This window comes from Bufo bufo, chromosome 1 (assembly GCF_905171765.1).
Source record: "Bufo bufo chromosome 1, aBufBuf1.1, whole genome shotgun sequence".
In the NCBI taxonomy this organism is placed as follows: Eukaryota; Metazoa; Chordata; class Amphibia; order Anura; family Bufonidae; genus Bufo; species Bufo bufo.
The window spans coordinates 475,600,588-475,628,159 of record NC_053389.1 but is presented as its reverse complement, the minus strand read 5'-3'; the positions used below and the strand labels follow the sequence as shown (position 1 = coordinate 475,628,159).

At 43.5% G+C, this 27,572-nt stretch overlaps 1 protein-coding gene across 1 annotated transcript in view; it reads right to left on the bottom strand.

Moving 5' to 3' along the window:
* Nucleotides 1-1,578: 1,578 nt before the first annotated feature.
* The window catches only part of GNS (glucosamine (N-acetyl)-6-sulfatase), a 53,751-nt gene continuing 27,757 nt past the window's right edge, over nt 1,579-27,572 (bottom strand). The window contains exons 5-14 of the mRNA XM_040409337.1: nt 24,235-24,333; nt 23,554-23,721; nt 21,918-22,000; nt 20,910-21,028; nt 12,832-12,935; nt 10,183-10,284; nt 8,031-8,135; nt 4,626-4,736; nt 3,902-4,062; nt 1,579-3,020 (exon numbers count right to left, since the gene is read on the bottom strand). Coding sequence (XP_040265271.1) covers nt 2,930-3,020; nt 3,902-4,062; nt 4,626-4,736; nt 8,031-8,135; nt 10,183-10,284; nt 12,832-12,935; nt 20,910-21,028; nt 21,918-22,000; nt 23,554-23,721; nt 24,235-24,333 — 1,143 coding nt within the window. The 3' untranslated portion in view covers nt 1,579-2,929. The remainder of the gene's footprint in view (nt 3,021-3,901; nt 4,063-4,625; nt 4,737-8,030; nt 8,136-10,182; nt 10,285-12,831; nt 12,936-20,909; nt 21,029-21,917; nt 22,001-23,553; nt 23,722-24,234; nt 24,334-27,572) is intronic.

Here is a 27,572-nt window from a genome sequence, read left to right as displayed (position 1 = left end):
AACAATGTTTCTGACAAATGTATAGAAAAGTCAGGTTGTGATCACAGATGTGCAGTGGTAGTGAATGAGAATTTTTGAATTTTATTGCATACACCATTACTTTTATCACATTTTCCCCCAAAAGCTGTGAAAAAAAATAGGCCATCAAAACTGTGATCTCAGACAACCCCCCCACCCCTTTTAAAAAAAAATTCTGGGAGAGGTGAGCACTTCATGCCTGTGTCTTTGTAGCAGGCTCTTCAAACAGCTGATTGGCAGTGGTGAAGAGCGTCAGACCCCCACTCATCTAATATTGAAGGCCTATACCCAGTGATGGCTAACCTCCGGCACTTCAGCTGTGGTGAAACTACGACTCCCAGCATGCTCCATTCAATTCTATGGAGTTCTGAGAACAACCAAGCAAGCGTACATCTCGGGAGTCATAGTTTTACCACAGCTGGAGTGCCGGACGTTAGCCACCGCAGGCCTAAACTAATGATTAGGGATGAGAGAATAGACTTCGGATGAAACATCCGAAGATGATTCGCATAAAACTTCGTTCTACTACTGTACGGAGCAGGAGCCTCGTGCAGCATTAGAATGTATTGGCTCCGATGAGCCAAAGTTATTGCTTCGCCAAGTCTCGCGGGACTTCTCACAATAACTTCATAAATTAATTTGTACTGTAAAAACAATTTTTACAGTAAAAATTTATAAAGTTATTGCGCGAAGTCTCACAAAGCAATAACTTCGGCTCATTGGAGCCAATACATTATAATACTGTACGGAGCTCCTGCTCCATACAGTATTAGAACAAAGTTTTATGCGAATCGACTTCAGATGTTTTATCTGAAGTAGATTCGCTCATCAATACTAATGATAGATCATCAATATTTCAGCCCCAGAAAACCTCTTTAAAAGAAAGGATAGAAACACTAATTATTTCCCATGTATAAAATTCACATAAAAGAATTTTAAATATAAACCTTGGCATACCCTACAGTATATAAACTCAATTCTTCTGTGTTTTGATTAAAACGTGATGCAGTATTTTAAAAGGGAAGCCATCATCCTTTATAATTTACTTAAAAAAAACATAATCAACCTGCATGTGTAACAGATCATAACAATTATATCACACAAACACACATAAATCATTAATGGATCAGGTTGATACCATAACCAAAGAGCAGTGTTTCTAGGCCATTTAGTATTAAGGAATCAACAGAGTACCATTATTAGGTCTGTGGTTATGATTCTCAATCCTGCTGATATTCGAGAATTAAACTTGCGCAAAATCATTGTCATGATAATAATACTAGCGATTATCTCTAAAAGGTGGATCTTACATTTGGCCATGCAACTGAACCTAAAAATTAGGTGTCTAGGAGCATCCCTTTAAAACAACACTGTATGCCTTGCTCAAATTTAGCGTCCATTCACACGTCCGCATGAATGGGTCCATATACGTTCCGCAATGGGTGCAGACCCATTCATTTTCAATGGGGCCGGAAAAGATGCGGACAGCACACAGTGTGCTGTCCGCATCCGCACTTCCGTTCCGCGGCCCCGCAAAAATATAGAGCATGTCCTAGTCTTGTGCACAATAAGGGACAAGAATAGGCATTTTCTATTATAGTGCAGGCCATGTGCATATGGCTGGTGTCAGTGTTTTGCGGATCCGCAAAACACTTACGGACGTGTGAATGGACCCTTATAGTGGTATTGCAATATAAATAAGCCAAGAAGAAACAAAACAAAGATGGTGGTACTGACATCTCCCATGAAGAAGTTTGTACTGCAGACCGCAGTGATGGCTTGCCACATCTGAAGGAACATGGGAAACCAACTGATCAATATACAAATAATTCATGAAACTTTAAGATCCAACAAATTTGAATTCTGTCCCAATTCAATGAAGATTTAGGGGCTCATTTTTGAACAGATATAAGCCACTTTTTGGCGACTTTTTCCTCTCCTCACGCCAGGTCTGGATGGGCTGGCAGGCCCATCCCATGTTTTAGGCATAGAAAATGGTCTAAATCTACGGCAAAAAGGGATTTAGACAAGTGTAAAGTCTGCCTACATAACTTAGGCGGATGAACCGCCAGCACAGGATAGACAAATATCGGTATCTAAATCACCAGTCTTCATAAATGTCCCCTTTAGTATATAAAAGAGTATAGCTAGGATATATGGCTACATCCTTTGAAGCAGATGATAATCAGATGAAAACAGGCCCGAATAACAGAAAAAAATATATATTTTTTTTAATGATGTGCCAATTTATGGTAGGTTACCACATATGTCTTCTGTTAGTGACTTGTCCTATACCACCAGGGCAGGGAATTATTACCGGTCTAGCTCCCACCAATGTTCTTGATACATATGACCACGCACTAGTAGACAGACCACATGATAAAGAACAGGATCAAAGTAGGATACAGAATTGTGTCATGAGACCCTAGGAGCCAATTATACTATAGAACATGATTAAATAGCATTAAACCTAGCTGCAAGGTCTACTGATGTCTTGAAAGCCTGATATGTGTTCGGCACATATATATAACAAAAATATTCTTGTTACAAAAATAATTTCATTACAGGACATTAGTGCCAAGCAATTTAGTTCATCAAACAAAGCTTCACTGCTTATCAGACTGGCTAGAAGACAATAGTAGGACTAGTTCTGTTCCCTTTATCTTGGCAAGCCTTACCCAATCTCATCCGCAAGGGGGTCTACACATGATAGATCTGGGAAGAAAATATTAACATGGGCAGAGTTGCCATAATTCACAGATTTCAACAAAGGTAGTCAGCTTTTGATTAGGTCCTGCACAAAATATGACAGCAATAAGCCAGGTCATGGAAGTCTGCAAGGTTGGTGGTCGGCAATCAAAAGACCATCTCAATCACTTCATCATAGGGGTGTATGTGAAAATCCCACCCTCTATAGTAAGGTGCTCCACTTCAATGACTTCCTCCTCAACAAATGGCCTGGGTCCCCATTTCTGAACATCCACATTGGGTCAAACTGGTACCTGCAGTAAAAACATTATTGCATCAGTCAAATGCAGCTTTAAATACATTGGAAGGTTGGTCTGTGTACTTCTGGGTCACTTTCGGTGTGGTCTACTTAGTATATTTGCAATACACATCAGTAAAATAGAGCTTGACAAAAGTGCTATGTAAATTTCTATTATAATTTGTTAATCTACATTCTGGGGCAATGTTGCAAAAAGATTGTAGGGTAAAAATTGGAACTATTTAGTTGATCCAATAAAATGGACAATTTAGACCATGTCTATATTTCCACTGCTTACAACGACTGCTTTTTATTAGAGGAGCAAATTACAACTGTGGTTCTCTAAGTAAGCCCCATAATGTGTGTTTCCAACCAAAGTATTTCTCCAATTGCTATAGATAATGAAGCAGCAGCTGAAGAGTAATACATGTAATTTTATGTTCATACAACTTTATCTAAGAAGCTTTACTTTAAGAGTGAAAGCCTGCTTAGTCCTAACAGAGTTTTCCAAGATTTTAATATTGATGGCCTATCCTCAGGATATCCCATTAATATCTCATCTACGAATCCTCAGTCCCGCCGATCAGCTGCAGAAGCTCCAGCACTGGAAGTTGGTGCCAGAACTACACAGCTCTGTCCATTGTAACTACAGCGCTGCTCCCTTTTACTTCAATGGCATCAGCACTGTAGTTACCAGCTCTATCCAATGCACAATGGATAGAGTGTGTAGTTCAGGCGCTGGAGCTACTGCAATGGGGCTGATCGGCGAGGATGAGGGTCGTCAAACCCCAACCGATCAGATATTGATGGCCTATTCTGAATATAGGCCATCAATATTAAAATCCTGGAAAAACCCTTTAATGTCCCTCTCTATTAGATATAATATAGATGTATTACCTGGGATCAAAGACCCCTGGACTTCGACAGGAAACTCCAGAACAGGACTGCAGGACCATGAGCCGATGGTTCATCTTTTCAAGGATCTCTTGGTCTATAGTCTTAGCAATGTTTGTCAACTGACTTGGATCTGCTGTCAAATTATAGACTTCAACAAAAACCTGGAATCCAATATTTAACAACATATAACGATATTTAAGAAATAAGCACAAAAGTCTTAGTCCTGTCATTTGCATAATTCATGGTAATTTTACTTAATGGAGCTGTCCCACAAAACATATTCTACATTTTTCTAACCAGACAATACCATGTCATTAAAAAATTTGTATAGTTACAGAGTCATTTAATAAAACAAAATTCTATAGTGCCACCTGCTGTTTGTTCTTTTTCTTATTTCTCTGTCAAACTCATAGAGGTGGTCACACATGCTGAGTTCCATCATTCAACTGCCTCCTGCTGTATTTAGAAGCAGTGACACTTAACAGGGAGAGACAGTTACAGGGAAAGAACTGCAGCAGAAAGGACACACCCACTGAACTACCAGCTTGAAATAATTCTATCAGAGCAATTGGAACAATGAATGGGATGGGGGGGGGGGGGGGGGGGGGGCAAAATCACTGGATCCATGTAAGGTACAGGGCTGGATTTGCTTTGCTGGAAAAAAAATTGGCATTAACATTAATCATGGCATAGCTTTTAATATAAGTTGTTCATTTCGACTTACCTCTGCATCATCAAACTCACAATATTGCAGGTCATGGTCTTTACAAATCGTCCTCACACAGGCATACGTGTTGTTATAGGCATCTTCACACACACAATCTGGGAAACATTGCTGGAAATGATAGATGAGGGAGAATTTACATGCAGCAGTATGAAATCAATAGGAGGTGCAGAGCAACGCGCCCTTAGGCCCTTTTTTTACAGGCTGAAGACCAGGCCAATTACTGGGACAAATGTTCATCCAATGCTCGTTCCCAGGGACTGTCCTGATTATTACCGCTTCTGCCTTCTGTTTTTTGGAGAATAACACTTGATGATCATGTAATATTTTGGACATTTGTGGATGTGGTGATATTAATTATGTTTTAAATCTTTCTTTCTTAACCTTTTAACAGTCACATTAAAATTGGAAAAACCCTCCCAAAAATGTCACTTTTTTAGGCCTCTTGCACAAAAAATGTTTTTTTTCCACGTATCCTTAGTTTTTCGCGTTCCGTATACGGAACCATTCATTTCAATGGATCCGCAAAAAAAACCAAAAAGGTACTCCGTATACCTTCCGTTTCCGTTTTTCTGTTCAAAGATAGAACATGTCCTATTATTGTCCGCATAACGGACAAGGATAGTACTGTTCTATCAGGGGCCAGCTGTTCCGTAAAAAACGGAATGCACACGGACGTCATCCGTGTTTTTTGCGGACCGCAAAATACTGAAAAAGCCATACTGTCGTGTGCAAGAGGCCTTAGTGTAGATTTTAAATGCGTTTCTGCAGTAGATCTTGATGGCGCACAACTCAGGGGACACAATTACATTTTTAACCCCTTAGTGACAATTCATTTTAGCCTTAAGGACCAATAATATTTTTCCCTTTGTGTTCCAGGAGTCATAACTTTTAAATTTGAACTTTTTTAATAATGCAGGATTAGTTGTAGGTTTTTAGGAACCATTTTTGGGGTATACATAGTGTAGTAAATAATTATTTTATTTTTAGGGGTTAAAATAAAAACTGCAATTTTAACATTATTTTGTGGAATTTATTTATGGCGTTAACTGTGTGGTAAAAATAACTTTATGTGGGTCAGTACAATGAAGATAATGCTACATTTCTATATATTTTTTATATTTTTCCTTTCTTCCTGCAGGCTGTCAGCACTGCAAATGCTCCCCCTCCAGACTGAAGCGTAGGGATGGGGGGGGCAGCTGCTTAAGCTGCTCATATCTCTGGTTTGGTACCAGCTAGAGATATGGGCTTTGTATTGTTTAAAAGCACATTCCAAGCTTTCAAACAATACCAGAATTACAGCAATATGTCCAGTACATGAGCAATTGAAATGAGAAATTGTTAGATGTTGAGATGCAGAAATTGAGATGCAGTGAATGTAGCTGAAAGCGAAAGTAAAAGCAGGTTTTACCACGATTATTCCTAACTCGAGTTCTAACAGTGATATCTTCTGCTGATCTTGGGCTAATGCTGTCATTTAGGTCTTGTATGAAAGCCAGCTTTCAAACAAGACCAGGCCTATGCTTCTAGCTGCTACCAATCAGGAGAGATCAGCAACTAAAGTAGCCCCCTCCTCCTTTCCACTTCTGCCCGAGTCCAGCTTGGGCAGAACAGTTAAAGGGGTTGTCCCACAAAAAATATTCTACATTTTCAAACCAGCACCTGGATCTGAATACTTGTAATTGCATGTAATCAAAAATTTTGCATAGCCACTGAGCTATTCAATAAAATGTATCTGTACAGCGCCACCTCCTGTTTTTTTATTTCCCCTGCCTCCTGAGCTGTGATAGGCAGAGCTGAGACACGCCCCCTGAGCTGCAGCAGAAAAGACACTCCCCTTGAGCTGTCAGCTTGATATACATCTAGCAGAGCAATAAATGTGGAGATCTCAGGATCCATGTGAGGTACAGGGCTGGTTCTAGCTTTGTTAGAAAGAGATTATGATGTGCTATACGATGACTGATTTTCATTTTCTTACATGGATAACCCCTTTAAGCCCTTTTCCCACAGCCCGAACTGAGCTTGAGCAAAACATATGAGAAATTTGGAAAGGGTGGTATTACATATTTTTTTTTTTTTTACTTTATTCAACAGATTTTTCCCGTTCTTATTAGTCCCTTTAGGGAACTGAACCCAAGATCATTTGATTGCTTGTACTATAAAAAGCAATAGTTCTGTCAGAGGCAGGATTTAATAGATACCCAAATATGCCACTTCTGGGGACACTCACAAGGCCCCAGGTGGTCACAACAACTGACCAGCATCTTCCAAATATGTTCCAAGGGTTGGGGGATTCTGAACGGAGGACAGAGGAGGCATGGTCCATCTGTGTAACTGCTCAGATGACACAGTCACTAGTGATCCAATGGGCGGGTTCCAGTTATGTAACATAGTTGGCACCTGCCGTGTATGAAGCAGGCTCAGCTCATGATTCTTCTCCATACATTTCTTAGTGACCAGTGACATACATTTGTGACCGCTAAGCCAACTCATAACATCTGAAAATACTGTTCCCCCTATTTAAACCAATTTAGATTTTTCCAAGTCTGATTCCATAACAATCATACAGAATGAAAAATCGTGCTAAGTTCACTCGTATGCCATAGTAAGTAGCAGTTCTGTCCCTAGAAGCATTGCTGAGTGCACCATATGGTGGGATGTGGAGTCCCTGTAGCTACACAGCCACAGGGACTCCGTGTGTCACCATATTGTTATACAACTCCAAAATGTGGATAAGTAGAGGTCCTTTGGAATCCAATAAAATTTTAATTTAATATCTATGGACATGATTTATTGTTTTAGGCTGGCAATGGAAATGAGATTTCGGCTACCTGTCAGATACAACAAACAATTGGTTCTCTAAGTGAACACGCACGCCATCAGCTACTAAACATCCAGTTATGGAAGAATACAGGCCAATAACAATTCGATATTGATTAAAGAGACTGTTTGCCATCATTTGTTCAGGGTACATTCACATGGGCGTGGATCTGGTGCGGACCCTTTGACTTCAATGGGTCCACGATCTGCAAGATGCAGCAAAGAATGGGGCATCTTTTTTGGTGCAGCTGCAACGACCTGGAAGGGCTTTTGTAGGCTTCTAGGTCTGTTCAGCTGCGTGGCAAAAAATAAGACACGTCCTTCTCCCCATGTTGAGGATCGCTGACCCATTGAAGTCGGGGTTGCGGCATGCAAACACCCTAACACAAGATGATTCTGCCATACCATTATCTCATGTCCGTGGTCAGTCTAATTATACAAGAGTAGTTTTAGCAGAGGTGGGAGCAGACCTCTGATTAAGATGTGCTAAACTGTTTTGTTCAAATTTTTCACCATATCATGACAGAAACACAAGAGATCATCCACTGAATATTTTTACAAGATCATAGACGCTACAGTACATACAGACACTCCAGGGCCAAGAGCTGGGCATGCTGGATCAGTACGGTTAACACTTTCACCTTGATATTCAACCAAAATATCTGTTCTCCAGGTTTCATTACTGTTTTTCTGAAAAAATAAAAAGCAAATATTTTCAGTCCTAAACATTTTGAAAATGAAGGTGAAATGACTAGAAGCGATATCCTTTGTGGATTCGCTTTAGGCTACTTTCACACTGGCGTTTTGGCTTTCCAATTGGGAGATCAGTTTTGCCCTTAATGCATTCTGAATGGATGCGGATCCGCTCAGAATGCCTCAGTTTGCATCAGTTCAGTCTCCATTCAGCTTTGGAGACGGACACCAAAACGCTGCCTGCAGTGTTTTTCTGTCCTTTCTGGGATGTGGATCCGTCCTGACACACAATGTAAGTCAATGGGGACGGATCCGTTTTCTCTGACACAATAGAAATGGAGTTCATGATAGATCCGTCTTGGCTATATAAGACATAATACAACCAGCTCCGTTCATGACGGATGCATGCGGTTGTATTATTGTAACCATGACGGATCCACAAAAAAACGCTAGTGTGAAAGTAGCCTTAAATAGGGTGATTTTCTGAAGATTCAAAATATTTGTATTCATGTATAAGCAGGTTTTCATATGTGCCGCGCTTTTGCTGCAGTTTTTTAAGCCAAAGCAAGGGGTGAATTATAATAAATAAAAAAATATATATAAAAAAAAAGGGGCAAAAGTCACTGGCCTTAGTAGTATTGTGTACTATGCGTAGACCAATGATTGACTGCATCTCTCACGGGAAGTATATGGCTAGGTCACCACTACAGCCATGTGAACACAGTAAGGCCTCTTGCACACGATCGTTTTTTTTTTTCCCCGTTTCCATTCCATTTTTGCGGATTCATTTCAATGGGTCCTCAAAACCAACGGAAGGTACTCCGTATGCATTCCATTTCCGTATTTCCGTTCAAAGATAGAACATGTCCTATTATTGCCCGCAAATAACAATCCTTGGCTCCATTCAAGTCAATGTTTCTGCAAAAAAAAACGGAATGCATCCATATGTCTTCCGTATCCGTTCTGTTTTTGTGGAACCATCTATCAAAGATGTTATGCCCAGCCCAATTTTTTTATGTACTTACTGTTTAAAACATTATTATCGTCTTTTTCAGTGTTTTGCGGTCTGTTTTTCATGGATCTGTTTTTTGTTTCCGTTGTGTTTCCGTTTCTGTTCCGTTTTTCCGTATGGCATATACAGTAATTACATAGAAAAAATTGGGCTGGGCATAAAATTTTCAATGGATGGTTCCGCAAAAACGGAACGGATACGGAAGACATTACGGATGCATTTCCATATGTGTTCCGTTTAGTTTTTTTGCGGACCCATTGACTTGAATGGAGCCACGGAACGTGATTTGCGGGCAATAATACGACATGTTCTATCTTTCAACAGAACGCATACAGAGTACATTCCGTTTTTTTTGTAGACCCATTGAAATGAATGGTTCTGTATACGGTCCGTATACAGAACGCAAACAAAAAACGCCCCGTAAACGGAAAAAAAATAAAACTGGTCGTGTGCATGAGGCCTAACACTGACCATAGGTTACAGTCCCCTTAACAGAAACCTCCATCATTCCTGGCCCCCTTAACAGAGACCTGCACAGCAACTGCCCCTTTAACAGTGACTGCCACAGTACCCCACTCCCTTAACAGTGACCTCCACTGTACCCCGCTCCCTGAACAGTGACCTCACAGTACCCCTTTATTAGTGCCCTCCACAGTCTCCTCCTCCCTTAACAGTGACCTCCATAGCGGCCTTTTAGTCCATGGGAAGTGGTTAAGGTAATGATAAAATCCCCCAATAGTATTTACTGTGAACAGTAGGACACCAGGCAACAAAATTTTGATGTGAAATGGCGCATCTTAAGCCACGCCCATTTGGGGGTGAGGTGCAGTGGATTATTCTTTTGGCTTAATTGCATCATTATGCCAGAATTCATCACAGCCACAAAAGTAAATCTGAGCCATAGTATTACAAGTGCATTGAGCATTCCTGAAGCACGTTACCCCCTTTATTAAGAGTATCACTGTATCACTACTACAGCATTAGTTGCAGTTTTCCAGATTTAGCTTAATACAAGAAAATGCCTCTACTTGCCAAAATGGGGAGGTATGACATCCCATCCATCTGGGTCTTATTGAGGTCATATCCGGCAATATCCAAGATAGTTGGACCAAGATCAATGTTTGCTACAAGTGCCTAAAAGAGAAGAAATAACAGGCAGCTTACAGTCAGGTAGGAGATGCACATAAACATCATTTGGCATGGCCTTCATTTACCCCTTCAGTACCGAGCCACTTTTCACCTTAAATCCCAGGCCGATTTTTGGAAATCTGACATATGTCACTTTATGTGGTAATAACTTTGGAACGCTTTTACTTATCCAAGCCATTCTGAGACTGTCTTCTCGTGACACATTGTACTTCATTAGTGTCATAAATTTGAGTAAATATATTTCACCTTTTGCAGGTTAAAGGGGGGGGGGGGGGGGGGGGTTTACTCTTCAGGGTTTATACTTTGTGTATTATTGTGCCCAAGTTGGGCATTCATTTGTTTATATCAATGTGTATTTGATGTACGCTTATCTATACAAAAGGGAAAAATGTTTTAATAAAAATTACTTGATTTAAAAGACAAAAAATATATATATATATATATTTCACCTTTATTTATGAAAAAATACAAAATTTACCTTAAATTTTCTATGAGAGTGGCGGCAATGTGCGGTCCGCAAAATATGGAGCGCACATTGCCAGTGTCCGTGTTTTACGGATCCGCAAAACACATACGGACGTGTGAATGGACCCTAAAACCTTCATAAACTTTTTTTTGGAGTGAAATGACATGTTATAAACAAAAAAAGAAAAAAATCTGTTGTTATGGGGGATCTGTGGATGACGGACACTGGTATGGGGGGGGATCTGGATGACAGACACTGTTATGGGGGGGGGGATCTGTGGATGACAGACACTGTTATGGGGGGGGGGTCTGTGGATGACGGACACTGTTATGGGGGGGATCTGTGGATGACAGACACTGTTATGGGGGGGGATCTGTGGATGACAGACACTGTTATGGGGGGGGATCTGTGGATGACAGACACTGTTATGGGGGGGGATCTATGGATGACGGACACTGTTATGGGGGGGGGGGGATCTGTTCTCCAAAATCAAAATAAACAATAAAAAACTAAACATCATGGGCATCACCGCGTCCAAAAACTCTTCAACTATTAAGGCTACTTTCACACTGGCGTTTCTGGGTCCGCTTGTGAGATCCGTTTCAGGGCTCTCACAAGCTGTCCAAAACGGATCAGTTCAGCCCCGATGCATTCTGAATAGATAAGGATCCGTTCAGAATGCATCAGTTTGGCTCCGTTGCGCCTCCATTCCGCTTTGGAGGCGGACACCAAAACGCTGCTTGCAGGTTCGCCTGACGATGTGGAGCCAAACGGATCCGTCCTGACTTACAATGTAAGTCAATGGGGACGGATCCGTTTTCACTGACACAATATGGTGCATTGACTTTCAATGTACGTCAGGACAGCTCCATTTTGACACTTTTTTTGAAAGAATAATCCAAACTGATCCGTTGTGAACGGATACAAGCGTTTGCATTATCGGTGCGGATCCGTCTGTGCAGATACAAGACGGAACCGCACCGAACGCAGGTGTGGAAGTAGCCTAAAATAGAAAAATATTTATCCCATACAGCAAAATGGGGAAACTGGAAAAAAGTCATAATGGAATATATTTCCATTTTTGGGTCTCTTCACCTCCCCCCAAAAATGTAACTGGTCATAAAGTCATACACACCCCAAAATGGTATCAATGAACAGTACAGATCGCCCCGCAAAAAAATGAGCCCTCACACAGCTCTGTACCCATAACTATAAAAAAATTTATAGGGGTCAGAATATGGTGATTTTTTTTCAACTAGTATTAAAATTCAAGAAAACTATACAAATGTGGTATTTCTGTAATCGTACAGACCTAGAGAATGAAGGTAATGAATCAGTTACAATGTATTTGTATATTTTCACCCACACACTACTCCATCTTGTGTGGGATGCCATTGTGGTGCATGTGGTCCACTGCTGACATGTTCACACACCATAGGTAGTCTAGTGGTAGTACCCATGCCACACAGATACCTTGATGGTGGTGCAAAAGGGCTCCGATGTGTTCCTGACAGCAAGTCTCAGTTTTTAGCATCAGCTTGAGGGATTAGCCAGTATTGTCAGTTGCATATCATTGTGGTGCACCTTTCGCAGTGATTTATGTATTTTTATATTTGCATCCACACATTATCCCATCTTGTGTAGGATGCCATTGTGGTCCGCTGCCGACATTTGGAATTTTTACTCCAGCTTCCCACTACTTAGTATGTAATATTAAATAGTCCCATTAGAAATTACAATTTGTCCCACAAAAAAAAAAAAAAAAAAACACACCTTATGGCTATCTGAACGGAAAAATAAAGAAAGTTATGGCCCCAGAAAGGCAGGGAGTGAAAAGTGAAAACGCAAAAACAACCCTCCGGGGGTGAAGGGAGTCAAAGAGAAATAGACATGCTCCAATTAAGTATGGTACACATGCACATTAAATTCACAAATGTCTATAGTACAATATGCAAAATGCCCTACATACAAAGCGTTTTTGATGCTTCTGTGGAACTTTTGGCTTATTTTTTTTCAAAATGCACTTTCTTTTAATTACTATTATTATTCTAGTCCACCTAATTTACCTTGCTTGTCTGGTTAGGCTTCACCCCCGGTCCCCGAACAAGTAATGGGACTTTAATGTCAAACTCATAGAGTTGCCTTTTATCGATTGGCAGGGAGAACTGCCCTGCAACACAGACAGGAAATAAATGGTATATTAGATACAATGACCCCTGCTCACAGAACATTTAGGGAATAAAGCATGTCACCTTGACAGTGGATCATATAGGGGTCAACAACTATATTTAAAAATTTTATTTCTTATATTATCTATTACTTTACTGTATAATCCATAGCTTATCCGACCCCTGAAATGCCCCCCCCATATGCCCGGGCCCCTCACACACAATGTACTTAGCTCGCTACCCAGTACCAGTGTTGGTCTTTGTCCCTGCACGGCCACCGCTGCTTCTCCCCGTGCGCGGGTGAAAACATCCGGAGTCGGGGGGTGGCTAGTTAGCCAATGGCAGACGGGGACGAGCCTACCTAGCATCACGGGCGCCGGGGAGCGAGGAAAGTACATTGTGAGTGAGCGGCCCGGGCACATGGGGGATCATTTCAGGGGTCGGATAACCCCTTTTACTCAGAGGGGCAATGCATGATATAAGCCACTTTGGACAAAATTACCTGATTTCAACTAGCATTATGAATCACCTGAAAACTTTTAGTCTTAACTTTGCAAAGCTATATGAAAAAGTAGTCTGCCTCTAGCACTACAGGGAGTGCAGAATTATTAGGCAAATGAGTATTTTGACCACATCATGCTCTTTATGCATGTTGTCTTACTCCAAGCTGTATAGGCTCGAAAGCCTACTACCAATTAGGCATATTAGGTGATGTACATCTCTGTAATGAGAAGGGGTGTGGTCTAATGACATCAACACCCTATATTAAGTGTGCATAATTATTAGGCAACTTCCTTTCCTTTGGCAAAATGGGTCAAAAGAAGGACTTGACAGGCTCAGAAAAGTCAAAAATAGTGAGATATCTTGCAGAGGGATGCAGCACTCTTAAAATTGCAAAGCTTCTGAAGCGTGATCATCGAACAATCAAGCGTTTCATTCAAAATAGTCAACAGGGTCGCAAGAAGCGTGTGGAAAAACCAAGGCGCAAAATAACTGCCCATGAACTGAGAAAAGTCAAGCGTGCAGCTGCCAAGATGCCACTTGCCACCAGTTTGGCCATATTTCAGAGCTGCAACATCACTGGAGAGCCCAAAAGCACAAGGTGTGCAATACTCAGAGACATGGCCAAGGTAAGAAAGGCTGAAAGACGACCACCACTGAACAAGACACACAAGCTGAAACATCAAGACTGGGCCAAGAAATATCTCAAGACTGATTTTTCTAAGGTTTTATGGACTGATGAAATGAGAGTGAGTCTTGATGGGCCAGATGGATGGGCCCGTAGCTGGATTGGTAAAGGGCAGAGAGCTCCAGTCCGACTCAGATGCCAGCAAGGTGGAGGTGGAGTACTGGTTTGGGCTGGTATCAAAGATGAGCTTGTGGGGCCTTTTCGGGTTGAGGATGGAGTCAAGCTCAACTCCCAGTCCTACTGCCAGTTTCTGGAAGACACCTTCTTCAAGCAGTGGTACAGGAAGAAGTCTGCATCCTTCAAGAAAAACATTATTTTCATGCAGGACAATGCTCCATCACACGCGTCCAAGTACTCCACAGCGTGGCTGGCAAGAAAGGGTATAAAAGAAGAAAATCTAATGACATGGCCTCCTTGTTCACCTGATCTGAACCCCATTGAGAACCTGTGGTCCATCATCAAATGTGAGATTTACAAGGAGGGAAAACAGTACACCTCTCTGAACAGTGTCTGGGAGGCTGTGGTTGCTGCTGCATGCAATGTTGATGGTGAACAGATCAAAACACTGACAGAATCTATGGATGGCAGGCTTTTGAGTGTCCTTGCAAAGAAAGGTGGCTATATTGGTCACTGATTTGTTTTTGTTTTGTTTTTGAATGTCAGAAATGTATATTTGTGAATGTTGAGATGTTATATTGGTTTCACTGGTAAAAATAAATAATTGAACTGGGTATATATTTGTTTTTTGTTAAGTTGCCTAATAATTATGCACAGTAATAGTCACCTGCACACACAGATATCCCCCTAAAATAGCTAAAACTAAAAACTGTTTTTTGGGTTCATTGAGAACATGGTTGTTGTTCAATAATAAAATTAATCCTCAAAAATACAACTTGCCAAATAATTCTGCACTCCCTGTAGTATGACAAAATGAACAAGCATGTGGATAATTTATAATTTTTTTTATTACCCACAAGTCATAAAAGATGCTGAAAGTGGTCCCCGTTCACCTCTATGCATCTTTGGGCATGTCGGATTATGTTGGCTGATACTGCTTGCAGCCTGTGGCGAAAATAACCTCGCCACTGGGTTTTGGAGGGGCCTGGTTGCCAGCCTCTTGCCCCAGGATTATGGGCCCTCTCATCAGCCCATGCAAAACTTAAACCCCATGGCGATTTGACTGTTTGTGGCATCTGAGCGCTCAGATCCAAGCCATATGGTGATATGTGGGGTTTTGAGGCGTGTGACAGACCCATCCATATGGACCAAAAATGATACCCAGATAGCTAATTTTATTGTATTTGTGTATTCTGAGTGCCATTCACCTAATGATATGCACTCAGACTTGAGCTATCTGGGAATATGTTAAATGTCTGTGTTTGCTGTGGGGGTGTGACATTGTGTGTTTGGGTGGTGATTCCTGTCCTGTTGTTCCCACATGTGTATTGGTGATTTCCCTTTGTCCTGAGAGATAATTGAATTGCATCTCGGGTGTCTCCAGGGCAGAGAGGAGGAAACCATGATGCATTGTGGGGATGTGTTGTGTCTGTGTATCCTGAGTGCTACATATCTGTCCTGTGTCACAGTCTTCCTTCTGGTCCCCTAGGGGCGTGTACACCAGATGGGGACCTGCATAAATACGGGCGGGTAGCCCTCAATAAAGTGTTCCTGTTTTACCTTCAACATAGAGCCTCGTCTCATGTGTGTGGGGATTGCTATACGCTGTATACTCCCCTGGCTATTACTCCTAGCTCTTGTAAGAGCTGTTCCTGGTTCCTGTGGTGGTGTCGAGCGGAGTGTGTGGAGTCCTCGGGAGGCACTGGGAGCATTTATCAACAGAGGTACCCGGTCGGGGTGCCAGGAGAGCCGTTACACAGCCCTTCAACAGTGATGCTGCAGAAGAAAAAACGTCCTGCTTTTTCCAACAAGATGGGGCAACATGCCGCACCTCACCGAACTCACTGGCACGGGTTCATGAACTATTTAAGGAGGAGCAAACTGTGAGCAAGGGGTTATGGCCACTACGTTCCCCAGACTTGTCCACAAGCGATTTTTATCTGTGGGGAAATTTAAACCAGAAAGAGTCCGCTAACAATCCATATACCCTGGAGGAACTCAAGGAGAACATCACAAACACTATCCACAGCATCACTGCTGAAGAGCTGCAAGCAGTATCAGCCAACATAATCTGATGTGCCCAGCGATGCATAGACATGAATGGGGACCATGTTCAGCATCTTTTATGACTTGTGGGTAATAAAAAACAAAACACAATGTACTTGCTCATTCATCTTGTCATACTATCGCTGGAGGCGGGCTACTTTTTCATGGGCCAACCTGTATCAGATCAGCTTGTAAATTTCAGAAAATGAGCCACAATTCAGCTCGTAATAGTCTAATCTTCCATATCTAGTGTCTCATCCGTCTCATTGGGGGACACAGGCATTGACCATGGGTATAGCTGTTGCCGCTAGGAGGCGGACACCAAAGTGTAAGCTCCTCCCTCTTCAGCTATACCCTTCCTGCAGGAACCAAGCTAATCAGTTTTAGCTTAGTGTCTGTAGGAGGCAGACTTTCCTGCGTTGCAGGTCTGCTGATTTACTAATTGTGTCTCTTTTTCTAGCGGGAAGCTTCAGGCAGTCCGGGTAAAAACTGCTTGCACTCCCACCCAGGAGACAGGAGACCAAGGGGTCACCCAAACCCCCTGCTCATTCCCGCTCTCTAGAAGAAAAGGAGGACCAGAGGTCCATGTAAAAACCTCCGTCTCCCGCCAACAAGCACATCACCACGGCCGCCCCAGTGAAAGCCCCCTCTGTTTCCGGTGTAGCGTCCCTCACCAAGAGGCCGCACACAGAAGGTGGTGATCTGGAGGGAGCCAGGGGGGCAGAAGACTTCGGACAGGTGAGTAGGAGACTGCCCACAGTGCCCCCCCCTCCAGTACCCTCTCCTCCTCCCCATGTGGTCACCCTGTACTATGGGAGCCTGGTAAATGTTTAAATAGTACCTGGTGCAGGGCTCAGGGGGCTGCTCCTGCTGTGTGGCCACACGCGCGGCGCTTCCTTGGTCCGTCCTCGTCCTCCTGAACACGCGGGGGAGAGGGGGCTGAATTTCCTCCTGAGCGCCACTTCCTGGACGGCACGTCTGCTGGGGCAGCCGGGGCCATTATTAATTGAGGCCCCGGCTTCTGTGCGGCCTACTCCAGCAGGCTCTCCACCCTGTTGGAAGCTGGAAGCGAAAATAGTGCCTTTGAAGCAGTGGGCACAGCGCTGCAGCTGGTGTTTGCCTCTACATGGGTGAGCAAGGCTATGGGAGAGTGGGCAAGTAATTTACGTCAGGGTCTCGACTCGGGAGTCCCCTCGGGGGAAATTGCAGATGTGGTCCTGCAGCTCTCACATGCCAGTGCATATATTTGTGAAGCATCTTTAGACGCAACCAGGTTTATGGCTCGCTCGTCAGCCCTGTTGGTGGCTATTCGCTATACCCTATGGCTCTCCTGCTGGGCGGCAGATAATGCTTCAAAGCGGACCCTGACGGCCCTCTCCTTTACCGGCAGCAGACTTTTTGGTAAGCGCCTGGATGAGATAATTTCGTATGCCACAGATGGTAAGAGCACCCATTTACCACAGAACAGGGGGCGGTCTAATAAGGCAAAAAAGCGGAAGCCTTTTTTTTTTTGTCCCTTTCGGAGTTTTTCCGGCCCCAAGGGAGCGTTTGATAAGTCGGCCGCAGGCCAGAAGTGCAAGCCTTCCTTTAAGCCACAGGGCTCCAAAATCCTCTAACCCCAAGAGCTCCGCTGCATGATGAGCGGCTTCCGGCGCCCTCCGTTCAGGTGGGCGGCCGGCTTCATGTGTTCTGGCATGTTTGGCTGGCTCACATCTCAGATGCGTGGGTGAGGGAGGTCATTGTAGAGGGCTACAAGCGGACTTCAAGTCCTCCCCTCCGTCCCGTTTTTTTTCGGTCGTCTCCTCCGGTTTCTCCCGCAGCTGCAGATTTTTTTTTCCGGGCAATTCACACGCAAGGTGTGTTTGTTCCGGTTCCTGCGCAAGACCGTTTTTACGGGTTTTACTTCAATCTCTTTGTGGTTCCCAAAAAAGAGGGGACAGTCTGTCCCATTCTGGACCTCAAGGCGCGCAACAGTTTCCTTTGCGTCGGCGGATTCAGGATGGAGTCACTGAGGTCGGTCATTGCGTCCATGGAACTGGGGGAGTACCTGTCCTCGATAGACATCAAGGACGCTTATCTTCACGTGCCCATATGCATCAGTCAACAGAGGTTTCTCCGGTTCGCAGTGGGTCCATTTCACTACCAGTTTGTGGCCCTCCCGTTCGGCCTGGCCACAGCTCCCAGGGTCTTTACGTTTGTTCTGGCGGCAGTCATGCTCCATGCCAGGGGGATCATGGCGATCCCTTACTTAGACGACATCCTGGTGAAGGGTCCGTCATTCCAAGGGATGGCAGACAGCCTGAGCATAGTCCTGGACACCCTGGAGCACTTTGGATGGATGGTGATCAGACAGAAGTCTTGTCTTTATCCATCGCAGCGATTGACTTATCTGGACATGGTACTTGACACTTGTCAGGCCAAGGTGTACTTGCGTCCGGAAAAACTATCCGCTCTCCATCTTCAGATTCGCTCATTTTTGTGGCAAGCTCAGATTCCCATTCGTCGCTGCAGCGCGGGCTCTGGGGTACATGGTTTCTGCCTTTGAAGCAGTTCCCTATGCTCAGTTCCATACCAGAGCGCTTCAGAGAGCCATTCTGTCCAGCTGGGATCGCTCCCCATACTCCTTGGATCGGCCAATGAGTCACCTTGCCCCAGTGCGCCGGGCCCTCAGATGGTGGATGGCCTCTCGGATGTTGACATCTGGGCGTTAGTTTCTCCATCTCCGGTGGTGGCATACATCAATCACCAGGGCGGCACCCAGAGCCCGACAGTCATGGAGGAGACGGCGCTGATTTTCAGCTGGGCGGAGAAAAAGGTTCCGGCACTATCGGCAGTTCACATTCCAGGTGTAGACAACTGGATCGCGGACTCTCAGCCAGGAGCGTCTCGATCCAGGCGAGTGGGCTCTTCACCCGAGGTCTTTCGGGAAATCTGCGAGAGGTGGGGGTCAGTCAGATGTGAATCTCATGGCCTCACGGTTCAACAACAAGGTCCAGGACTTCGTCGCATGGTCCAGGGACCCCAGGGTCCTGGCATGCGATGCACTGGTGATCCCATGGAGTCGGTTCACGTTGCCTTACGTGTTTCCCGCCTCTTCTGCAGCTTCTCAGGAAGATCAGGTCCGAGGGACTGCCCGTCATTCTCGTGGCCCCAGATTGGCCGCACAGGGTGTGGCACGCATCCCTAGTTGCACTACTCGCCGACAAACCTTAGCGTCTTCCTCTTCGGGAGGACTTGCTGTCGCATGGGCCGATTTTCAACCCGAATTTAGGGTCGCTACATTTAACGGCATGGCTGTTGAAGCCGCCGTACTGAAGGCTCAGAGTTTTTTGGATGCAGTGGTCCAGACTATGATTCATGCCAGGAAGCCGTCGTCTTCCAGAATCTACCACCGGACTTGGAAGTCCTACTTTAGTTGGTGAAAGCGGCGACAGCTGTCTCCCATTTGTTTTTCTTTGCCGCGACTTTTGGCTTTCCTGCAGTCTGGCATGGACTTAGGACTGGCTCTCAGCTCTCTCAAAGGGCAAGTGTTGGCTCTCCATTCTTTTTCAGCGAAATGTAGTTTCGCTTTCGGCGGTTCAGACTTTTCTGCAGGGGGAGGCGCATGCTGTGCCCCCTTCCGTCCTCCATTGGATCCTTGGGATCTTAATCTAGTGCTTAACGCTCTCCAATCTTCTCCGTTTATGCCTTTGCAGCAGGTCTCGCTGCGCTTCCTGTCTTATAAGGTGGCTTTTTTGGTTGCAATTACTTCTATCCGTAGAGTGTCGGAACTCGCGGCTCTGTCATGTCGGTCGCCCTTCCTGATCCTCCATCAGGATGAGGTGGTCCTTCGCCATGTGCAGTCCTTCTTGCTGAAGGTGGTGTCGACATTCCATCTAAATGAGAAGATTATTCTTCCTTCATTTTGTCCGGACCCGTCTCATCCTCGAGAACAGTTGCTCCATACTCTGGGATAAATAGATACGCACCAGATCCAGACGGCATCTTTCAGACGCTTCTCTGGGGCGCACAGTTTTGCAAACAGAGGTTCTCTGATTGGCAGGAGAGGGGGGGTTGTAGTCAAGCCCACCCTCAGGGACTGCTCTGGAACATCCCATGGTCAATGCTTGTGTCCCCCAATGAGATGGATGAGAAAACTAGATTTTTGTACTTACCATAAAATCTGTTTCTCTTCCGTTCTTTGGGGGACACAGCTCCCACCCAGTTTTTTGTTTATGGGCCTTTTCGGGCCTGTGTGGTTCTGGGTTTGCACATAGTGCGATATTCTTATGTCTGGCTTCTCCTACTGCTTTTGCACTAAACTGATTAGCTTGGTCCCTGCAGAAAGGGTATAGCTGAAGAGGGAAGAGCTTACACTTTGTGTTCTTAGTGTCTGCCTAATAGCGGCAACAGCTATACCCATGGTCAATGCCTGTGTCCCCCAATGAATGGAAGAGAAACAAATTTTACGGTAAGTACAAAAATCTAGTTTTTGTATTGGATCACTGGAATTTCTAGACTACCATTAGCTGGACTGCTGAGATTATTTTCTAGTATCTTTTCTTATAATGGCTTCTAAAATTATTCCAATCCCCTTTTACAATTCCAGTATGAGAGACCAACGTGACAGAACTGATTAGGTTACCTGTGTGGTATCCATTGTCAGATGTGAAGAAAATAAAGGTGTTATCCAATTCTCCACGGGCCTGAAGTTGCTTTAGGAGCTTCTCCACCAGGTCATCCACAGAGAGCAGAGTTTGCCACCTGTTCAGAGCACCAAAATGAAATGACAGTGATCCTTCAGGTTACAATATTAATTAGTTCCAGGACAGCCATTGTATTTTAAAATCATTGTAACCTGAATTAATAAATCTATGGAAAACTAGTAATTGGTTCCAAAGCTTCAAAATCTCATCCCAAGATCATAGAAACGAAGATTTATGAAACATAATACAAAAAGGCAATTCCTTAAATATAAAATTCATACAACAGTAATAGATGCTTGAAGCTGTCTATGATGAGGGCAGGAGCTTCTTCCATCACCTGGTGTCTAAAGGAGCAGCTCATCCTGGTACAGACAGAGGGCAGTACTTGACATGTAGTACCGCACTGTACTGTAAAGATCTACTAGCCACCAATACAAGTGTTTTACCAGAGAAATGGCCATATTGATTGGTTGGATCCGAGTCATTGTACATTGAGTCTAGTTTCAACATATGATGACCTAGGAAAAACTATTGTAAGTTCCTGAGGCCATTATACCTTGAGGGACCACTGTACAGGTATGGCTCGGTAAATAGCAGTGAGCCAAATGCAGATCCTGCTGTCGGGCCATATGGTGTACGGGCACCCTTAATAGTACCTGTGAATCATCAATTACCTATTCCAATCAAAATGCGTAAAAGATTGGAAAGTGCATAAACTATTACAACTGATAAAGGATAATAGAGGGTAATCAAGAACCACAGTTTTTACATTTGGTTCGCTCATTTCAGGTGAACAAGTTTCCTGGACCTCAGCTAAATGTAAATAAAAAATTATTATTTTACATCATATAGAAGCTGTACAATGAGTTATTGACATTTCTGTCAGTTCTCTCCTCATGACAAAAAATAAAATAAAAATTAGGCAAGGCCGTACTATAATAGCCTACCTCTTGCGAAAAGCATTGTCCAGGAACTGTATGGAAGTATTAGACATAGGGGTCTTGGCTTGTCGTATTAGCCAGTGTTTATCCTGGAAAAGATTAGATCAAATTTTTTTCATTAAAAGCAAAATAAAATTTCCACTTCATATGGTACATATACAAGTAAAGGGCCCTTTACAAGGGCCGAGAATCTGCAAGAAAATCGATAACGAGCGTTCATAGGAACGTTCGTTAGTGATTATCTGGCGGTGTAAAAGTCCCGCCAATTACCCGATGAACTAGCAAAACGCTCGTTCACAGAGGAAAAGATTATTCATGCGGACACAAAAATCGCTGTTTGCTCGCAGCAGATCGTATTGTGTAAACTGCATTTCCTCACCATACTGTGGAGGAGATCGCTGCGTGTAATAGCAGCAGTTTCCTCTGCTGATGCTTCCTTACCGACAATCTGCTGCTGTATGGTCACGTGTAAAGGGACCTTTAGATATCTGATTGGTTTCCTAGGGTACAGCCCCACACTGCCAGGTCCATTGAAAATCTGCACCAAATTAAATGGATTTTGTTGTGGTTGTGCGAGATCCACAACAGATCCATACCGTATCAAGTTATGTAAGTATATTACTGCAGACTGTTGATTACCATTTTTAAATCCCATCCACTTTGGGGTCACTATAAAAGACCGGCTGCACATGGTGCAGATTTACATGCAGAAAATCTGCATAAAATACGCACCAAAACTGCACATACAAAAAAAGAAAAACGCACATAAATCCAAACTATTTAGGGTCCATTAACACGTCCGTAGTGTATTGCGGATCCGCAATACACTCGGCTGGCACCCCAATAGAACTGCCTATTTTTGGACAAGAATAGGACATGTTCTATTTTTTTCCGGAGCCACGGACCGGAAGATCAGGGGCACGCTCCAGAAATGCGGATGCAGACAGCACAAAGTGTGCTGTCTGCATCCATTCCTGCCCCATAGAGAATGAATGGGTCCGCAGACGTTACGCAGAGTTGCGGAACGGATGCGGACCCATTCTACGGACGTGTGAATGGACCCTTATTGCGTTTTTTGGCACGTATTTGATGCAGATTTTTCACCCTTCCATTGAAAACTCAGATCCGCACAAGAATTTTTTTTAACAATTGACATGCTGATTTTAAAATCCACACAGCAGGTCAGTTTCTGCACACAAGAAAAAAGCAAAGTGTACATGAGATTTGTCTGGTACTGTACCACGCTCCATTTTTTTAGCACGAAAGTCCACGTGGGAAAAAACACATGTAATCCACATTGTGTGCAGCCACCCTAAATGCTGCAAGAGTTTCCACAGCATATTATTGTCACAGTTTGCTTTCTTATGCCACCAATCCATGTGGGACACTGACAGCACCCCTATCATTCACCTACGGTATTTAAAAGAGCGCCATCAAAATAATCTATTCAATATATGGCAACCACACCTGCAGCAAATCTCCAACAAAAACCTGCATCATGAAAATACTTGTGGATCTGGCCTCCTGTGCTAGCTCAGCAACCCTTGGAATGTAAAAGTCAGAGATATAGATGCATAAAGGACAGTCAAAACATTATTCCTGGCCTCCTGTTCAGGTTCCCCATGCTCCCGTTGACACAAACCTTGCCATGCACATTGAAATTGCTGTTCCTGGGTGCAGCGACATCATGGAAAGAGCTTTCATATTGAGGAGCAGCTGTCCATGGAGAGTGCGGGGCTGGAGTGGCAATCATCATGAAGAAAGGTTCATTATTTGATTTGTAGTTTAGAAAATCCAAGGAGATATTGGCCTAGTAATAAAGAAACATAATACAAAAATGTATATAATACAACATCTAAATGTTTATATCCTCAAACGACCTACATGGTGGTCAGCTCTTTAACTAATACCATCACATTACCGATGGAGCCTCCATAGCGGTTTCAGTCGTATTGAGGGTGTTTTCACATACAAGTTTTTGCTACTGTTTTTCTTCACTTTGTTTTTAGAGGCAGTTTTTGCAGCTGCATGTTTTTTTTCCAATAAATGCACCAACACATATGAAGGGGCCCCTGCCAATCACAAGAGCAACAGACATTTCCATTCTACTGTACAAAACTGCTGGAGAAAGCTGAATACAAGTGTCCAGCCATCTCTGGCAGCCCTACCGCTGTTCCAATCAAATGGGGGCGATGGGCCTCGTTCTCATGATTAGGGCCCCAATGATCAGACACTTATCCCCTATCCTGTGGAGATAAGTTATCTTAATGGGACAACCCCTTTGGTTTTTTAATAAAACGAATGAAAAGGCATTGATTCTCACCAAGACATCAGTCAGGTAATCCACACTGTAGTTTTCTCCATAATTCCGCGCCCGTCCATTTTCTGATAGGGTATAGTTGTAGTACTTTGAATTTTTTTCCTAGGGGAAACAGAAAAAGAATAAAAACACTATGTATTAAAGAGGTCCTCCCGCTATCTAAGGCTACTTTCACACTCGCGTTTGGTGCGGATCCTTCATGGATCTGCACAGACGGATCCGTTTAGATAATACAACCGCATGCATCCGTTCAGAACGGATCCATTTGTATTATCTTTAACATTAGCCAAAACTGATCCGTCTTGAACACCATTGAAAGTCAATGGAGGACGGATCCGTTTTCTATTGTGCCATATTTGTCAGTGAAAACTGATCCATTTGGCTCAGTTTCTTCAGACGGACACCAAAATGCTGCAAGCAGTGTTTTGATGTCGGCCTCCAAAGCGGAACGGAACCAAACTGATGCATTCTGAGCGGATCATTTTCCATTCAGAATGCATTAGGACAAAACTGATCCGTTTTGAACCGCTTGTGAGAGCCCTGAACGGATCTCACAAACGGAAACCAAAACACCAGTGTGAAAGTAGCCTAAAGTACGTGCGTCCTCTGAAGAGCTGGTCTATGAGTAGTCATATAAGTGGCACTTTAATCACAGCAATCTACACCTCCCAGCAGGCACACCCATACAGTTTGGCTTCATTCCAACTGAGTTTCTGTTCACCCAATGTATGGGCCAAATAAGCCTAGAATTACATGAAATCCAACTACGTACACATGGTGCAGACTAATGACCAGACCAGTGCAACCTGCTGCTATACTGTAAATGAATTCATTATACATGACCTATCTCAGCAATGTATCTTCCTCTCTCCTACAAAGATTTGTCTTGTGATTTGAAATCTCATGGCAATCCAGATATTAAGCACAGTTTTCAATGTGAATGCATTAGCTGAATAGCCACTACCGAAATTTTAAGAAAATGCACCAGGATTCTAATGCGCATGCAGTATGCCACATTTAGTATGCGTCTTAGACACTTTTCCTGCTGCATCCGGCAAGAGACGTGGTCTAGGAAGGATGGGTGTGGCTTGTTGAGAAAGGGTGTGGCTTAACATGCAAATCTGCAATGTAAAGTAAGCCAACCAGTCGGTGGTGTAAAGTTTACAAAAATGTCTAACCATGCGGCAAATATATCACCCAGTAGGAGATACATTTGGTGCCTTTAGGACCGTTCTGTCTACAGGATTAGTAAACTGCCCCACTAAGATAAGGAAAAAAAGAGAAATTGTGCCACCAGTATATATGGCTGTGGAGCAACACTGGAAAATGTCGCGCTCATCCACAGGAAGCCAGGAGCCCGGACCTCGCCCTGAACCTTAGGCGCACAGCAGATTCAAATAGAAAGAAAGACGGTCCAGCTTCACTGAAAAATACTTGAGGCTTTATTTAATCCCGTGCAGATAAAAAACCAACATACAGCAATGCAGAAAATCGACCGGTTTCGGATCACTATAGATGTGGATCCTTAGTCATGATGTGCATCAGTAGGAGGTGAAGTCGAGACTAAATAGTGAACCACTGAGAACAGGTGATCACAATCAGGTACAGGACATACCTCCTGATGACATCATCCACAGATAAAGTGCATAACAATTACAACATGCCAAAAAAGACATAGAAAGTAAGATAAAATTTACAAATTACAATAATAAAAGAGAAGTAAAAATATTAGTAATGTAGAATAGTATCATGACGCCTGTTCAATCCTGACGGTATCCGTGAGCCTAATTTGAAAATCCAAAAGCACTCACGATTGAGCAGCTTTTTCTTGTGATCACCGCCTCTGCTTGGTCTATTAACCCTCTCCACTCCTTGTACTGACATGCTATCTGTATTACCATTATGAACCGCAGCGAAATGCAAACTTGCGGCGGAAACATTTTTTATTTTAGCATGGGGTACATCAGAGAGATGACGGCAAACTCGAACTTTTAAGCAGTTTGATGTGCACCCGACGTACTGTAGATTACACAGAGAACATGTTATACAATATACCACATATGTGGTGTTGCAATTAATGTATTGCTGAATGGTGTGAGTAGTGTGATTACTTGTAGACAGAATATGCCGGCCCATCCTCATATGTGAGCAACATGTAATTTTTTATGTCCACATTTGAAATTACCTATGTGTCTCAGCCAGGTAGGCTGGGACCCAGGTTTATCCTGGTAAAGAGAGGGGCTCACCATATTAGCTATAGTAACAGCACGTCGGGCAACACATTTAACACCGCTTTTTGCAACATCACCCCAGACTTGGTCATATTTGAGAAGATGAAAATGTCTTTTGACAATGTTACATATTTGTGAGTATTCACAGCTATAACTTGTGGAAAAAAATCACTTGCTTCTCTTTATGACCAAGTTTGGGCTTATTGTTTGGGAAAATGAGATTATCCTGAGACATAGTGGAAACCATATTTTTGGATCGGTTTAAAAGTCTGCTGGGATAATTCCTGGCTAGGAGACGGGTGGTGACAGTATTCATTTCTTCAATGCAGGTTTCACTAGAGGAGCAATTGCGCAAAGCGCGAATATATTCACCCCTGGGGATGTTGTGGACAGTATGTGCAGGATGACAGGATCCCGCATGCAGGATGGTATTTCCTGCGGTTGCTTTTCTGTACGTGCAACTCTGTACACGGCCATCCCCCACGTCCTCCACCAAACACAAATCCAAAAAGGATATTAGGGTCTTATGCGAATTTAGAGAAAAACGTAAATTGCAATTATTAGCATTGAGGAAGGATCCGAATGATGGTACGGCCGCTACATCGCCCGACCAAACAAAGAGCAGGTCATCGATGTAGCGACCGTACCACCGGACGGATCCACTCCATGGGTTGGAATCAGAGAATAAAAAAATGATGTTCCCACCATGCCATATAAATGTTTGCAAGCGATGGTGAGAAACGGGCCCCCATAGAGACTCCTCTGCATTGGAGAAAAAACCTCCCATTGAACATAAAATAATTATGCTGCATAAGAAATAATACAAGTAATTTCTAAAGGGTAATGAGAAATTGGAATAAAGACTCAAAAACCAACCCAAGGAGATAATGGCGAGATCCTGGGGGATAGCCGTGTACAAAGAAGCGACATCAGCAGAGATCCAAAAAAGATCAGAGGACCACTGGAAAGAATGGAAGGCCTGTAAGACTGAAGCAGTGTCCCGCAGAAAACCAGGAATACACTGTACCAGTGGCTGCAACATACTGTCCACCCAGGATGACAGATTCTCTGAGAAAGACCCAATACCGGAGACTATAGGGCGCATAGGGG